The sequence below is a fragment of the Colobus angolensis genome, unplaced genomic scaffold, assembly GCF_000951035.1.
Source record: "Colobus angolensis palliatus isolate OR3802 unplaced genomic scaffold, Cang.pa_1.0 Scaffold149, whole genome shotgun sequence".
In the NCBI taxonomy this organism is placed as follows: Eukaryota; Metazoa; Chordata; class Mammalia; order Primates; family Cercopithecidae; genus Colobus; species Colobus angolensis.
In genome coordinates this window covers 2987526-3002654 of record NW_012114588.1, presented here as the reverse complement: position 1 = coordinate 3002654, position 15129 = coordinate 2987526, and the positions used below count along the sequence as shown (strand labels likewise).

General features: G+C 54.8%; 2 protein-coding genes across 2 annotated transcripts in view; one reads left to right on the top strand and one right to left on the bottom strand.

Moving 5' to 3' along the window:
- Window positions 1–1179: 1179 nt before the first annotated feature.
- On the top strand, window positions 1180–4326 carry MAD2L2 (MAD2 mitotic arrest deficient-like 2 (yeast)). The gene is made up of 6 exons (XM_011935817.1): window positions 1180–1251; window positions 1848–1948; window positions 2647–2741; window positions 3056–3129; window positions 3633–3725; window positions 3990–4326. Exons 1-6 carry the CDS (start codon window positions 1180–1182, stop codon window positions 4029–4031), a joined length of 477 nt encoding a protein of 158 aa, XP_011791207.1. The 3' UTR covers window positions 4032–4326.
- A 127-nt stretch (window positions 4327–4453) lies between these two features.
- The window catches only part of FBXO6 (F-box protein 6), an 11218-nt gene continuing 542 nt past the window's right edge, over window positions 4454–15129 (bottom strand). The window contains exons 2-6 of the mRNA XM_011935818.1: window positions 11147–11435; window positions 7421–7547; window positions 6783–6878; window positions 5407–5542; window positions 4454–5201 (exon numbers count right to left, since the gene is read on the bottom strand). Coding sequence (XP_011791208.1) covers window positions 4965–5201; window positions 5407–5542; window positions 6783–6878; window positions 7421–7547; window positions 11147–11432 — 882 coding nt within the window. The 5' untranslated portion in view covers window positions 11433–11435 and the 3' untranslated portion in view covers window positions 4454–4964. The remainder of the gene's footprint in view (window positions 5202–5406; window positions 5543–6782; window positions 6879–7420; window positions 7548–11146; window positions 11436–15129) is intronic.

Genomic DNA, 15129 nt, shown 5'->3' with positions numbered 1-15129 from the left:
TTTTTTTTTTTTTTTTTGAGACGGAGTCTCGCTCTGTCGCCCAGGCTGGAGTGCAGTGGCCGGATCTCAGCTCACTGCAAGCCCCGCCTCCCGGGATTACGCCATTCTCCTGCCTCAGCCTCCCGAGTAGCTGGGATTACAGGCGCCCGCCACCTTGCCCGGCTCATTTTTTTGTATTTTTTTAATAGAGACGGGGTTTCACTGTGTTAGCCAGGATGGTCTCGATATCCTGACCTTGTGATCCGCCCGTCTCGGCCTCCCAAAGTGCTAGGATTACAGGCTTGAGCCACCGCGCCCGGCCAGCTATGATGTTCTGTATGTAACATGTATTAATTGTATTTTCCACTGGCGATATTTGATGGCTTTATCCAAACAAACAACAACAAACCCATAGTATCCAAACAACAACAAACCCATAGTAAGTTGTTGAAGGTCACCTTCAGAGGGAAAAGGAAAAAAAAAATTGACATTCACTCACTTTTTGTTTATGATGAAGTGATTGAAGCTCAGAGAAGTTAAGGAATTTGCCTGAGGCCACACAGTTCCTTAGTTCTTAACTTTTGAAATCTGATTACGTTTTTCTGGATCCTTTTTCTGGAAAAATGCCCAAGTGCACAAAGATACAACTTTAGGGACTTTTCAGACTCTGGAGGAGTCCGTGGACCCCACATTAAGAACCCCTAATGGTATATTAAATGCTCATATTGGGATTGAGTTCTTATCTTTTTTTTCCTTTGAGATGGAGTCTTGCTTTGTTGCCCAGGCTGGAGTGCAGTGGCTTGATCTCAGCTTACTGCAACCTCCGCCTCCCAGGTTACAGATGCCACCTCACCTGGCCAATTTTTGTATTTTTAGTAGAGATGGGGTTTTGCCATTTTGACCAGGCTGGTCTGAAACTCCTGACCTCAGGCAATCCACTCACCTTATCCTCTCCAAGTGCCAGGATTACAGGAGTGAGCCACTGCGCCCAGCCTGAGTTCTTATCTTCTGACTTCTTTCTCCATGAATAAATTCACAGTTGTTAGCCTCTTGAGGAAAAGTGGGGTCTTCTGGGTAGGGGGCCCTGGAGAGCTGCTGGGCCTCTGACGGAAGGCAGACGGGGCCTCGGGTTCCTGGTCGTGTTGGGTGCTTTCCCCACCTGTGCTTTGGGCCTCACCAGCCGCATGGTGTTGTGTGCAGATGTCCTGCCACCCGGAGCTGAATCAGTATATCCAGGACACGCTGCACTGCGTCAAGCCACTCTTGGAGAAGGTGAGGGTACACTGGGTTCCCCAACCACCTCACCCCATGCTCACCCCTGTCCCTCTATGCTCACAGTCCAACTCTGGGATGGGGTGATGCTAGGACTCTGTGGCGTCTTCATGGCTCCAATACCCAGAAGCCTGTTCCCTGCACTCTGGAGACCATCCCAACCCAGGGGCAGACTCCAGGGCATGTGGGCCATGTGCAGGGTGCCTTGGGCCTGGAAACCTGGGTTGAAGCTGGCTCTGAGTAGGGACTGCCCTGGTGGGTTCTGGGTTCTTCTCACATCCGTTCCCTGTTCTCCACGCTAAACGTTCTGTCTGAGCTGAGCCCCTCAGGGTTTCTTCCCCATCTAGTCCTGATCTCAGACTTCCTGGGACCTTCCCTATGGGGCCTGGTTATTCTCTCAGCCTGCACCGCTCATACCGGAGGGTGCCAGCTTCTCAAACCTGCGCTATCTGGGCTCTTGGGGACGCCCAGCCTAGCAGCTGAGCAGGGCTGTGAGTGGGCCGCTTCCCCTCCTTCCTTGGGCAAGGGGGTGGAGGCAGGGTGGTGGAGTACGGGTGGGGTGCCTGGCTCTGCAGTGGGGGTTCCTCTCCTTGCAGAATGATGTGGAGAAAGTGGTGGTGGTGATTTTGGATAAAGAGCACCGCCCAGTGGAGAAATTCGTCTTTGAGATCACCCAGCCTCCACTGCTGTCCATCAGGTGGGCTGCCCCTGCCCCTCGCCCACTAGCTGGCATCAGGTCTGTCTCTGGCAACACACCCACCCCTTTAAGGCGGCCCTTGAATACCTTGGAAAAGGCCTGGGAGGAGAAAGGGCAAGATGCGCCAGCCTGACAAGGGGACAGCCTGTGAGCAGCTGAGATGGGTCCAGAGAAATGACATGAGCTACCCAGGGTCACCTGGGTAGGGGCAGAGCCCAGGACACAAAACCAGTTTTCTGACTCCTCAGGCAAGTGTCCAGTCAACTCGAAGTTGACCTTTGGCACATGTGTTAGTTGGTCAACTGCATGCTTCTGATGGTGAGGTCAGGGCACTGCAATCTATGACCAACCTGTCCCCACAGGCTGTGTGGCCTTAGGCAAGCCCTTTCCCCTCCTGGCTTGGTGTCCTGGTTCTTGGGCCTGGCTGCACATTAAAACCATCTAGGGAGGCCTCCTCAGATCGTCCCTATCTCCCCTGCCCCCCGCCAAATGGACTTTGTCTGGGGTGGGGCTGGGCATTTCTTGTAAACTCCCTTGCTGGTTTGAATTGTGTGGACCAGATAGGGAGCTGGGTCCTAGGCATGCAGCACTCTCAGAGGCACTGGAGGGGGTTCTGTACCCCAGGTCTGCATCCAGGCTTGATGCCTGTGGTGGAGGGGAGGGCGCCAGTGTGATGGGAAGACCTCCTCTCCTCTCAGCTCAGACTCCCTGTTGTCTCATGTGGAGCAGCTGCTCCGAGCCTTCATCCTGAAGATCAGCGTGTGCGATGCCGTCCTGGACCACAACCCCCCAGGTGTGTCCACTCCCCACCCTCTCTTCCCTTGGCATTTCCATGGTTGTCTTGGGTTAGTCTGTGTTCCCAGGTCCATGTTTGGCTGCTCTGAGACTCATCTCTTCCTAACTCTGAGAGTCCACCTCCTCTGGGAAGCTTCCCTGATTGATTCCACCTGGCTTCCATCTCCCTATTGACTGGGGCTTTTCTTAGCACTTGCTTTGCCATCTGCTTTGGGAGTGCTGCCGAGCCAGCAAGGGAAGTGGGAAGAGGCTGGGCCCAGTGGCAGGCACCAGGGCGGCGGGGGAGCCTCCACCAACCTCTTGCCTCTCCAGGCTGTACCTTCACAGTCCTAGTGCACACCAGAGAAGCCGCCACTCGCAACATGGAGAAGATCCAGGTCATCAAGGTGAGATGAGATGGGTCTAGGTCTGGGTGCAGGCTCTAGAAACGTGATGTGGCAGTTTCAGGCAGGCAGGGGCGTTGCCTGTGGCCAGCCATCCATTATATTGGTGCAGCAGTGCCTGGTACCCAGCAGGTCCTCAGGCCTGGCCACTGCTCCATCTGGGCACTTGAGGCAGTGAGGCCACTGCTCCATCTGGGCACTTGAGGCTCAGGTGGAGCCACCTGCTGGGGCCCCCAGCTCATCCTGGCTCTTCTGAAGTGGGGGTTCTCCAGGGAGGGGTCCTAGCCCACCAGGTTCAGCATTGGTGCCTGGGGCTTGTCACTTGGGTTCTATGGACTTGGCCTCGGGGGGGGGTATCGGGGGGCCTGGGGTCTGCATCGCCAACAGCTTCCTAGTGATTCTGAGGCTCAGGTTGGAGGCCCCTGGTCTGGAGTGTGAGGGACAGCAAAGTGAGGGCAGGCAAGGGCTCAGCTCCGTCACCCCCCTAACCTTTGTCCCCTCCCTAGGATTTCCCCTGGATCCTGGCGGATGAGCAGGATGTCCACATGCATGATCCCCGTCTGATACCACTAAAAACCATGACGTCGGACATTTTAAAGGTGAGCTTCATGGGGACCTGGGAAGCTTTATTTAGGGGCTGCTTAGGAAGTGAGGCCTGGCACTGAGGCCTTACTAGAGGGCTTGGGGGAGAGAACGAGGGAGTGCCTGGTGGAGGGCTTCTCCCGTCTCTACTCTTCTCCACCTCAGCTATGGCCACGAGGCCCCACCCTTGGCGGAGATGTGCCCACCACGTGCTTCTGTGTCCTCCAGCAGGGATGCCCTGGCTGTCTCGCTGACTGTGGCTGTTTGCTTGTGTCCATCAGATGCAGCTTTACGTGGAAGAGCGTGCTCACAAAGGCAGCTGAGGGGGCATCTGCCACCTCACTGATGCCCGAACTGTCAGACTTTGGGGGATCCCCGCCTAGGGCAGTGCTGCATGGCTGCCCTGATTCCAAGTGCTCTTATTGCCTCTGTGTGTGGATCGCCCGCCCCAGCCCGGGGCCGCTCAGGTCTGCTTGGAGGATGCCTCCCCCAGGAGGGCAGTGAAGGATGCCGCAACCTCGACTTCTCAGCCTCCTGGGGTTCCGCCGGCCAACACTGTCTGTCTCAAATACTGTGCTGTGAGTTGTTTCAATAAAGGGGCCCCAAGGGCTGGGCTGAGCTGATGCCATCATTAACCAGAGTGGGAGGGACAGGAATGGCCAGGGTAACCTGGTGAGGGGTGCTGCTTCTCCACCAGAATGCCAGGGACCCCCTCTCCCCACTCCTAAAACCAACCCCAGGCTGGTTTTACTGAAAACATTTATTTTTTATTTTTTTTAATATTTATTTATTTATTTATTATTTGAGACGGAGTCTCGCTCTGTCACCCAGGCTGGAGTGCAGTGGCGCGATCTCGGCTCACTGCAAGCTCTGCCTCCCAGGTTCACACCATTCTCCTGCCTCAGCCTCCCGAGTAGTTGGGACTACAGGCGCCTGCCACCGCGCCCGGCTAATTTTTTGTATTTTTAGTAGAGACGGGATTTCACCGTGTTGGCCAGGATGGTCTCGATCTGCTGTCCTCGTGATCCGCCTGCCTTGGCCTCCCAAAGTGCTGGGATTACAGGCATGAGCCACCGTGCCCAGCCTGAAAACATTTATTACAACAAAACGTCAAAGCTATGTGACAGTAAGTTTGCACAAGCTGGTAGGGTTGAACCAGGGCAGGAGTCGCTGGTACAGGGACTTCACTGCCCACTCTATGCTCAGCTCCTGCATGGAGGAACCTCTGGCTGACCCGGATACAGTATGGACAGCTGTCAGAAAATCTGGAGAACAGCTTGGTAGGGCGACTGGGCAGCCTCCTTCTGTCCATGCTTCTGCCCAGGCTGAGCCTCGGAGGAGGCCTGGTTCCTGGTCCTCTTGTGGCTGACGACGATGCTGCTGTTGGTGACTCGGGGCCCATACCAGCCTGCCCAGTACTGGGTGTCGCTGCCCCCGTGCTGAAAGAGGATGTAGCGGACACCCCGGGGGTAGTCTGAGAAGGTGTAGGAGACCTGCCGGGAGGAGGGGAGAGGACGTGACCACCAGGACTGGGAGGGGAAGGCAGGAGCCAGGTCCTCTAAGAGAGCTGCCCAGGCGGGAAGGCAACAGCTCCAGGCCAGAGAGCAGGGGCACCTTGGGCCCTGAGGCTGCCCCTTGCTTCCTGCCATCCTGGCCCTGGGAGGAGTGGGTAGAGACAGCAAGTGGGTGAGGTCTCACCTCTGTCCATGCGGCATTGTTCCACTGTTGGATGGTCACAGGTGGGGGCTCAAAGGAGGCCAACACGAAGTAGTCAGCCGAGGTCAGCTGCACCTTGAGTTGGTAGGTGCAGCCACAGTCGGCTCTGGCAGCAAACCTGGTGGAGGGGTTGAGAGCCCTGTGTCCAAGCCACGGAGGGCTGGCCCCAGTGGTGGGGGCAGGTGGGACCTACACACTGGAGCTTGGAGCTTCGTTTCCCATCAGCCAACACTGCGCTGCCTGCTAGGCCCAGCTGGCTTCAGCGCTCCCTATGCCCCACTGTGGCCCGGGGGTAAGCAGTTGGTCCATGCTGGCCTCAGTTACTCCATCTGAGAAAAGGGACCCTTTTGGGCATCCTCCTAAAGATGTGACCTCAAAAAGCAAAAGACCCCTCCAGAGAGGCCTGGTCTGTCCAAGCCATGCCACCTGTACTTACAATGGACCAGGCTGTGGATTCAGTGGGAGAGTCAAGAGGGTGGCCTGTGTAATGGGGCTGGCACAGAGCTCACCTTCTGCTCAGCCCAGCCCAACCACCTCTCCCCTCTGCAGCTCTGCATACCCCTCCATCCTCGCCCATTTATCCTCAGAGGCGGCCCTGGGGCCTGCCTAGAACTGGGGTCCTGCTTCTGCCACCGGCCAAGCCAGAGCCTGGCACACTTCTGTGCATGGAGTAGGAGCTCAAAAAAGAGTCATGGGATGAATAGGAAAAGGAGCCGGGGAGGCAGGTAGGTCAGGGGACCTGGGGGTTTCCACCCAGTCCAGAGAGGGCTGAGGTCCTCTGTTGCCCGAGTGCCTGTCAGTGTTTACCAGGCACACTGGCTCACGCCTGTAATCCCAGCACTTTGGGAGGCCGAGTGGGTGGATCACTTGAGGTCAGGAGTTTGAAACCAGCCTGACCAGCATGGTGAAACTCTGTATTAAAATGATTAAAAAAATAGCAGGGCGTGGTGGTGGGCAACTATAATCCCAGCTACTCAGGACGCTGAGGCAGGAGAATCGCTTGAACGTGGGAGGTGGAGGTTGCAGTGAGCCAAGATCGCACCACTGCACTCCAGCCTGGGTGAAAGAGCGAGACTCTCTCTCAAAAAAAAAAAAAGTGCCTGTCCATGACAACCCACCTGGGGGCCTCAGCCTCCTCATCTGCACACTGGGGCTGCTGTGTCCTGCTGACTGTCACAGGGTGGTGGGGAGGCCAGGAGGTGCCGCAGGGTCTGGGCACAGAGCAGGGGCAGAGGCCGGGGCTACCTGGCTCTATGACACTGCTGGGCACAGTGGGCACTTGCTATGGCTTGTCTCACCCGGCATGGCAGTAAGAGGAGCATGTAGAGTGGGGGACACAGGCCATGGACCCTACTCACCAGTCCTTAACCACGATGTCCGGCCGGAATGTGTCCAGTAGCTCCTCCCAGTAGCCCTCAGCTACAAGGTCCACCAGCTGGGACTTGAGGCACATTCTGGGAAGCAGAGTTGGGGGCTTGCGTATCTGGGTGTGCTATGCATGGTCCCCCCTCACCCAAGCCTTGGCAGCCCCTGTGAGCCCAGGGAGGTGGTTTGGGGACTTAGGGTATCCTTTGGCCGCTGCAGGACAGGCACTGGCTAGGGCTGACTGGTTTCTCCTCCAGTGTGGGAGGCAGTTTGACCCACTTGTGCCTGGGTGGCATCTGATTCCAGTCCAAAGGCCCAGTGTTCCAGGGCACCAGGCAGGGCACTCTTGTAAACTCACGTTCCTAGCTTAGGGATGGATGCCTGTAGATAGCCCTGGCTTATCTTAACCACCCAACGGACTCCTGGCCTGCTTCAGTGATCCCCACCCCCACTGTCCATGAACACAGCACTGAGTGACTCCAGGAAGCGGTGACTCTGGGCAAGTTTTGGGGCCACCTCCCTCGAGCTTCGCACAGAGGCCTTCCCTTAGAAGACTTTGCCTGAGACTTGGCAAAGGTGTCCTAACCCTCCGTCCCCTCCATGCAAGCCTGGCAGGTTCAGTTTGCCTTACTCGTAGGATGTGACAAAATACTTCTTGACTTTGGGGTCAGGAAAATCTGTCCCGTGGGCTCCAGGGAGGCTCTCCACCTTCCAGCGGTCTCCACCATTGAAATCGATTTGCCATGCAAACATATCCTCTAGGAAGAACAGAAGCCGAGATGAGACCCCCTGTGTAAATCTAAAATACAGCCCTCCCCACCTGGTCCCGGGAGGGCGGGAGGGAGGGTGGTTGGCGTTAGTGACCCTCTTGGGAGGCAGGACTTGCTCATGCTCGGGTTTCTGGGGCTGTGGACACCAAAGGGTTAACAAGCTTGTTCCTTCTCAAGGGCACTGTGTAGCCCAGGTACCCCACCAGCCCTGGAGCACCCCTACAAAGCACCCCTCCACATTCCCACCTGTCCTCACCATACCAGCTCTGACCTGACTCTGTCCCTCCCACACAATTCCAAACTGGCCTCACTCCTAACACACAGCTGGAGAAAATGCGTGTTACCAGAAATTCTAAACCAACCCCTTCCTCACTTCCACGTTGCGGTGGAACTCTGGGAAATACCCAAGTATCAGTTCTCAAAAAATTAAATTACGAGGGGCCTGTGAGAGTACAGTCCTCAAAGACTAATGTGAGGCCAGGCACGGTGGCTTGGCCTGTAATCCCAGCACTTTGGGAGGCTGAGGCAGGTGCATCGCTTGAATCCAGGAGTTCAAGACCAGCCTAGGGAACATAGTGACATCCTTTTTTTTTTTTTTTTTTAAATAAGTAAAAGAATTTTTTAAAAAAGGCTAACAAGTGTTCATCCCAACACAGACTGCTTACTTGACCCAGATGGCACCCCAGATGTCCAGGAGGGAAAGGCCCTTGGTTAACTACATAACCCAGATTGGAGGCCCTAGAGGATGGGTTTGTGGGTTTGTTGGTGGTCATGGGAACCAAGATTCCCATAGGGCCCAGATGGCCCAGGGCAGGAGTGCTAAGTGGAGGAACCGGTACCCTTTGGGCTGGGCGCTGTGGTAACATTCATGGGTGGACCTCCATTAGGTGGGCCTGGTGGGTTCAGGGGGGTGATCACCCTCTTCACACTGAACTCAGAGGACCTTAGAAAACAATGGCGCTTCTCTACCAGCACTGCCCAGGCAATCACTGGGGCACTTTCCAAATGGCTTGCTCCCCCTCCAGAAGCCCGCTATTCTCAGGTGCTCTGGGGTCCCCAGTAGAGAACCAGAGGAGTAACACAGAAATCCAGGAGCTGGGCTGACACTGAGTACAAACCTGGGGGTATCTCAGCAAGGCTTGACTGAACGCTGCCGGCCCCTGGCAGGCCAGGCTGCAAGGCCAGCTCTGTTAGGCGGTGTTAAGCCGAGTGGGCAGCTTAGCTGAGCAACTTATTTTTTTTTTTTTTTGAGACGGAGTCTCGCTCTGTCGCCCAGGCTGGAGTGCAGTGGCCGGATCTCAGCTCACTGCAAGCTCCGCCTCCCGGGTTTACGCCATTCTCCTGCCTCAGCCTCCCGAGTAGCTGGGACTACAGGCGCCAGCCACCTCGCCCGGCTAGCTTTTTGTATTTTTTAGTAGAGACGGGGTTTCACCGTGTTAGCCAGGATGGTCTCGAACTCCTGACCTCGTGATCTGCCTGTCTTGGCCTCCCAAAGTGCTGGGATTACAGGCTTGAGCCACGCGCCCGGCCCTAGCTGAGCAACTTCTGAATGAAATCTGGGGCAGGCAGAGGGACTGAGTGTCGGGCACTGTCTATGGGGGCTCTGGGATTTGGGGTGGGGGGAGTTTGAGGCCAAACCCTGGAAGCTGGGCAACTGTGCATCTTTGGGGGAGTCACTCATCTCAGGCCCAAAGCTCCCCATCTATACAATGGAGTCCACCCTAATTGTCTCGGCATCTCCCAGGTTCCTCTGTGTGTGTGTGTGTGTGAGAGAGAGAGAGACAGTGTCCCTCTGACACTCAGGCTGCTGGAGTGCAGTGGCGCGATCTCAGCTCACTGCAACCTCCGCTTCCCAGGTTCAAGCGGTGCTCCTGCCTCAGCCTCCCAAGTAGTTGGGATGACAGGTGCCCACGACCATGCCCAGCTAATTTGTGTATTTTTTGTAGAGACAGGGTTTTACCATGTTGGCCAGGCTGGTCTCGAACTCCTGACCTCAAGTGATCTGCCTGCCTTGGCCCCTCAAAGTGCTGGGATTACAAGCATGAGCCACCGTGCCTGGCCTATTTGTTTTATTTTTAAATTATTTTTTCAGAGACAGGGTCTCACTCTGTTTCCCAGGCTGGAGGGCAGTGGCGCAATCTTGGCTCACTTCAACCTCTACCTCCTGGGTTCAAGCGGTTCTCCTGCTTCAGCCTCCTGAGGAGCTGAGATTACAGGTGCCTGCCACCATGCCTGGCTAATTTTTTTGTATTTTTGTAGAGATGGAGTTTCATGATGTTGTCCAGGCTGGTCTTGAACACCTGACCTCACGTAATCGCCCATCTCAGCCTCCCAAAGTGCTAGGATTACAGATATGAGCCACTGCACCCGGCCAATCTCCCAGGATCCTAATGAGGATGAAGAGAGTACAGAGATAGCAAGGAGGTTCTAAGTACACAAACCAGGTCTCAAAATCAGTTGCTGGAGTCCCAACAGGAAGTATGGTGTGTCCGGGGTGGATGGTGGCTCATGCCTATAATTCCAGCACTTTGGGAGGCTGAGGCAGGCGGATCATTTGAGCCCAGGAGTTCGAGACCAGTCTGGGCAACATGGTGAGACCCTGTCTCTAATTAAAAAAAATATGTATGTGAAGCGTGGTGCCTGGTACATAGCAGGTACCAAACGAAGGAAGGGAAAAGGGAAAAAAATCCCTGGGAAATACAAGAGAATGTAACAGGCTAAGTGGGGACCTTCAGCTGTGATCACAGGCCCCTCTGGATCTTCATTTTGTTTGTCTGTATAATAGGGCTAACAGGAGGATGGGTAAGTACATTTGTAAAGATCTCCCATGAATACCCGGCACAGAGGAGGCCCTTGGTCAACATGAGGCAGCTTGGGCTGTACTCTGGGGGACAGGCGGGTCTGCAGTGTGCTTGTTCATTCAACGAGCATTTCTTGGGCACCTGCTATGTGCAGGTGTCACTGTGGATGCTATAGTGTAGCAAACAATGTCCATTTGGCCACTGGAACTTGAAGTTTGTGGCAGAAAAAAATAAGGAAATTCTGAAAAAAAAAAACTTTTTCTTTTGGAGACTAAGTTTCACTCTTGTCGCCCAGGCTGGAGTGCAGTGGAGCCATCCCAGCTCACTGCAACCTCTGCCTCTCGGGTTCAAGTGATTCTCCTGCCTCAGCCTCCCGAGCAGCTGGGATTGCAGGTGTGGGTCGGCATGCCCAACTTCGTGTGTTTTTAGTCGAGACAGGGCTTCGCCATTTTGACCAGGCTGGTCTCCAACTCCTTACTTCAGGTGATCTGCCCATCTCAGCCTCCCAAAGTGCTGGGATTACAGGCATGAGTCCCCGTGCCTGGTGAAAAATGTTACAGGGCATGAAATGGAGGTGCTATGCTGGAGGTGGAGAGTGCTGTTTTTAGATTGGGAGCACAGGGCAGGTCTCTGAACTGAGACCTGAAGAATGAGAAGGAACCAAGGGAGTGAGGTGGGTGTTTAGGATTAGAGAACAATCCAGGTAGCGTGGGAATCGCAAGTGCCAAGGCCCAAGGATGGGAAGGAACGAGCCCCGTGGCAGCCTCCACCCTGCCCCCATGCCACCTTCAGCGCATGGGTTGCGCAGGAGGTTCCTGTGCAGGCTCCGTAGGAAGTAGAAGATCTTCCAGTCGGCCACGGGCTGGTCCCAGTCCTCGGTGATGAAGCCCTCTCGCAGGCACTTACGCTTCCAGAGGGTCATGAGGTCGATGAGATCCCGCCAGAGGCTGCAGACCAGGCGGCAGTTCAGCAGCAGCTGGCGGGCGGGCACGTGCGTGAACAGCTCCAGCAGGATGTTCTCGGGCAGCTGGTTAATGCTGTCCAGGGCTGCCTTGGGGTGGGGAGCATCCATGGCCTGTGGGGGGGACAGCGGTTATGAGCCTGACCAGGGAGGTGGGTCCTCAGGTCCCCAGGGAACTAGGCCAGGGACTCCTCTCCAACCCTGCATTAGCCAGGTGTGGTGGCACACGCGTGGAGTCCCAGCTAGTTGGGAGGCTGAGGCAGAGGATCCCTTGAGCCTGGGAGTTCAAGGCTACAGTGAGCTATGATCGCACCACTGCACCCCTGCCCGGGCAACTGAGCAAGACCCTAGCTCAAAAACAAAAAAACCACAAAAGAGCATTTGGGAGGCTGAGGGTCCTTCCAGTAAACAGCAGCCCCTCAGTGGAAAGAGCAGTCATGGGACACACATTCAGAAGAGTGCAACACAAGTAGGAAAGTCTTTAGAGACACATATTTTAAAAGGCCCCGCCCCAATTTAAGAAAAAATTGCTTAATTTTAAAGCCAGTAGTTTGGGTGGACTGTAGGATTTTGTGGAGACCACACTTACCTGCAAAGTTCTGTGAGGGTTTTGGTGACTGTTGTTATTTTAATGCTCTGGATTCATTGCTAGAATATAAAATCTTTTTTTTCTTTTTTTGAGACAGGCTTGCTCTGTCGCCCAGGCTGGAGTGCAGTGGTGTGATCTCAGCTCACTGCAACCTCCGCCTCCTGGGTTCAAGCGATTCTCCTGCCTCAGCCTCCTGAGTAGCTGAGACTATAGGCACGTGCCACCACGCCCAGCTAAATTTTTTGTATTTTTAGTAGAGACAGGGTTTCGCCGTGTTAGCCAGGATGGTCTCAATCTCCTGACCCCGCGATCCACCCGCCTTGGCCTCCCAAAGTGCTGGAATTACAGGTGTGAGCCACCGCGCCCGGCCAGAATATAAAATCAGTTTTACATCCCAGACTCATGAATGTTCATTCAGTGGTTGGCTAGCGCTGAGAAACCACCTGCCTCTCTCCAGAAGCTCACTTTAGCCTGGAAGTCAGATGTGATAAAACAACCCCATGGGAAACCCCCACAGCACCCGGCTGGGCTGCCTTGGGTGTCAGGCCAGAATCCACTTGGAGATGGCTGGAAAAAAAAATCAGATGGAGGGTGCCTGAGAAGACTGCCTGGGTTTGAATCCTGGTCTGCAGTGACTAGTTGGGAAGCTGTGGAAAGGAGGGGGTAACTGTCCCGACCCTGGAAGGGCCAGGAGGACCAAGTGAAGCACAGAGCTTCGGTCAGCATTGCTGCCAGCACAAACCTGCCCTCAACACTGTCCTCCCTGTACCTCTGCACTGCACACGGGTTCTGGAAAACTTCAAGCAGTGCCACAGCCCTGGTCTGAATCTGTTACCTGGGGGCACCTGATTAGTCCCCTAAGGGGATCCCAGCTACTTGCCCCAGGTAGGTGGGGACTGGCCGGCAGCCAGGGCTCTGCCGTCACTCAGGTGGGCCTCATCTGCTTACACATGAGGAGAGAATGTTCTCCACCTACAAGCAGGGAAACAGAACCTTCCTGGCCTCTTTTTTTTTTTTTCCTCGCCCACCCCTGAGACAGAGTTTTGCTCTTGTTGCCCAGGCTGGAGTGCAATGGTGGGATCTCAGCTCACTGCAATCTCCACCTCCTGGGCTCCAGCAATTCTCCAGCCTCAGCTTCCCAAGTAACTGTGATTACAGGTGTCTGCCACCACACCCCGCTAATTTTTTATTTTTAGTAGAGATGGGGTTTCACCATGTTGGCCAGGCTGGGTTTGAACTCCTGACCTCAGGTGATCCACCCACCTCGGCCTCCCAAAGTGCTGGGATTACAGGCGTAAGCCACTGCGCCCGGCCTTTTGCTGTGGCCTCTTCTGATTTTCCATGGAGACTTGGCCAAAGCAGCAGTTCATAGTCTTCTGAAAGCTCCCATCCCAGAAAACCGGAGGGTGGGTGTATGCTGGCTCCTGCCGCGGGAGGAACACTTTACATGGCAGAGAAAACAGGTGAGGTACTTGTGCCTCGGGAAAAATGCTTTGCAAGCTGGGAGCAGTGGCTCAAGCCTGTAATCCCAGCACTTTGGGAAGCCAAGGTGGGCAGATCAGGAGGGCAGAAGTTCGAGACCAGCCTGGCCAACATAGTGAAACCTCGTCTCTACTAAAAATACAAAAAATTAGCCGGGTTTGGTGGTGTGTGCCTGTAATCCCAGCTACTTGGGAGGCTGAGGCAGAAGAATCATGTGAACCGGGAGGCAGAGGTTGTAGTGAGCCGAGATCGGGCCATTGCACTCCAGCCTGGGTGACAGTGCAAGACACGCCTCCAAAAAAAAAAAGAGAGAAAAAAGGCTTTGCAACCTTGGCAACACAGGGAGACCCTGTCTCTATAAATAGTGAAAAAATTCGCCAGGCATAGTGGCGAGTGCCTGTGGTCCTAGCTACTTGGGAGGCTATGGTGTTAAGATGTCCTGAGCCCAGGAGGTCAAGGGTGCAGTAGCTCACAGGCATGAGCCACCAAACCCGGCCCCTCAGAGGTTTTCTAACTTACAGTCCATGAGGCCTGCTGAGGTCACACTCGAGGGAAAGAAGGAGCCCACTGGAGCAGAGTGAGCCATGATTCCTCCATGGCACTCCAGCCTGGGCAATAGCAAAACTGTCAAAAAAAAGAAAAAAAAAAAAAAAGAAAAAGGCTTTGATAGGGAAAAAAAAAACCCAAAAAACTCAATGTGGCCAAGTCTTCTAAGTTATGAGAAGCAAATGTAAGCATTCGAAAAAAAAAAAAAGTAAAACCTGTCAATTAAAAATGTCTGTAGTCTGGGCAACATAGACTGTCTCTAGAAAAAAAGAAATTAGGTTAGGGGCGGGGACTCATGCCTGTAATTCCGGCACTTTGGTAGGCCGAAGTGGGCGGATCACAAGGTCGGGAGTTCAAGACCAGCCTGGCCAATATGGTGAAACTCCGTCTCTATAAAAATACAAAAATTAGTTGAGTGTGGTGTCGGGTGCCTGTAGTCCCAGCTACTTGGGAGGGTGAGGCAGGAGAATTGCTTGAACCCAGGAAGTGGAGGTTGCAGTCAGCTGAGATCGCGCCACTGCACTCCAGCCTGGGCAACAGAGTGAGACTCTGTCTCAAAAAAGAAAAAAGAAGAAAAAAAGAAATTAGCTAGACCTGGTGGCCCGTGCCTGTAGTCCCTGCTACTCAGGAGGCTGAGGCAGGAGGATCACTTGAGCCCAGGAAGTGGAGGCTGCAGTGAGCTGTGACCATGCCACTGCACTCTGGCCTGGGTGACAGAGCAAGACTGCCTAAAATAAACAAACAAACAAACAAACAAACAAACGCTGGCAACTTCTAAAGTCACTGTCTAGATTCTAGACCAAATAAAAGTCACTGGGCTCCAAGCTAGAGACGTCTAGGCACCAATAGCTTCCCACCGTGGTGACCGAAGTCTGGTCTCTGGCCCAGTCCGCATTTTCTTGCGCCCCTTCCCCGCCCCCACACGGGGCATTTTGTGGTGGGGAAGTCCATGCCAGCCCTAGGAAGCCCTCTCACACCGATCGGGTTCCCCAACTGCCCGGCCCGGCGTCTCGTGCTGGCCTTCACCGCACCCACCCTCCCAGCAAGCTCTCGGGGCACTCTTACTTCACCGGTTTCTCGGAAACAGAAACCGTGGCTGGGGAAAGGCAGGCGCCGGATCTCGCAGGCGCGTGGGGGCCTGGAGGTCCCCTGACAGTTCTCCGAACCCGGCAATGGCCTCGGGATGTGGCC

What these genes read in the sequence shown, in the direction of transcription:
- MAD2L2 (XM_011935817.1), top strand. Translation starts at nt 1,180, where the DNA reads ATGTCCTGCCACCCGGAGCTGAATCAGTATATCCAGGACACGCTGCAC. An exon ending in AGAAGATCCAGGTCATCAAG is followed by an intron (nt 3,130 to 3,632) that starts GTGAGATGAGAT and finishes TCCCCTCCCTAG; the next exon opens with GATTTCCCCTGGATCCTGGC. An exon ending in TGACGTCGGACATTTTAAAG is followed by an intron (nt 3,726 to 3,989) that starts GTGAGCTTCATG and finishes TGTGTCCATCAG; the next exon opens with ATGCAGCTTTACGTGGAAGA.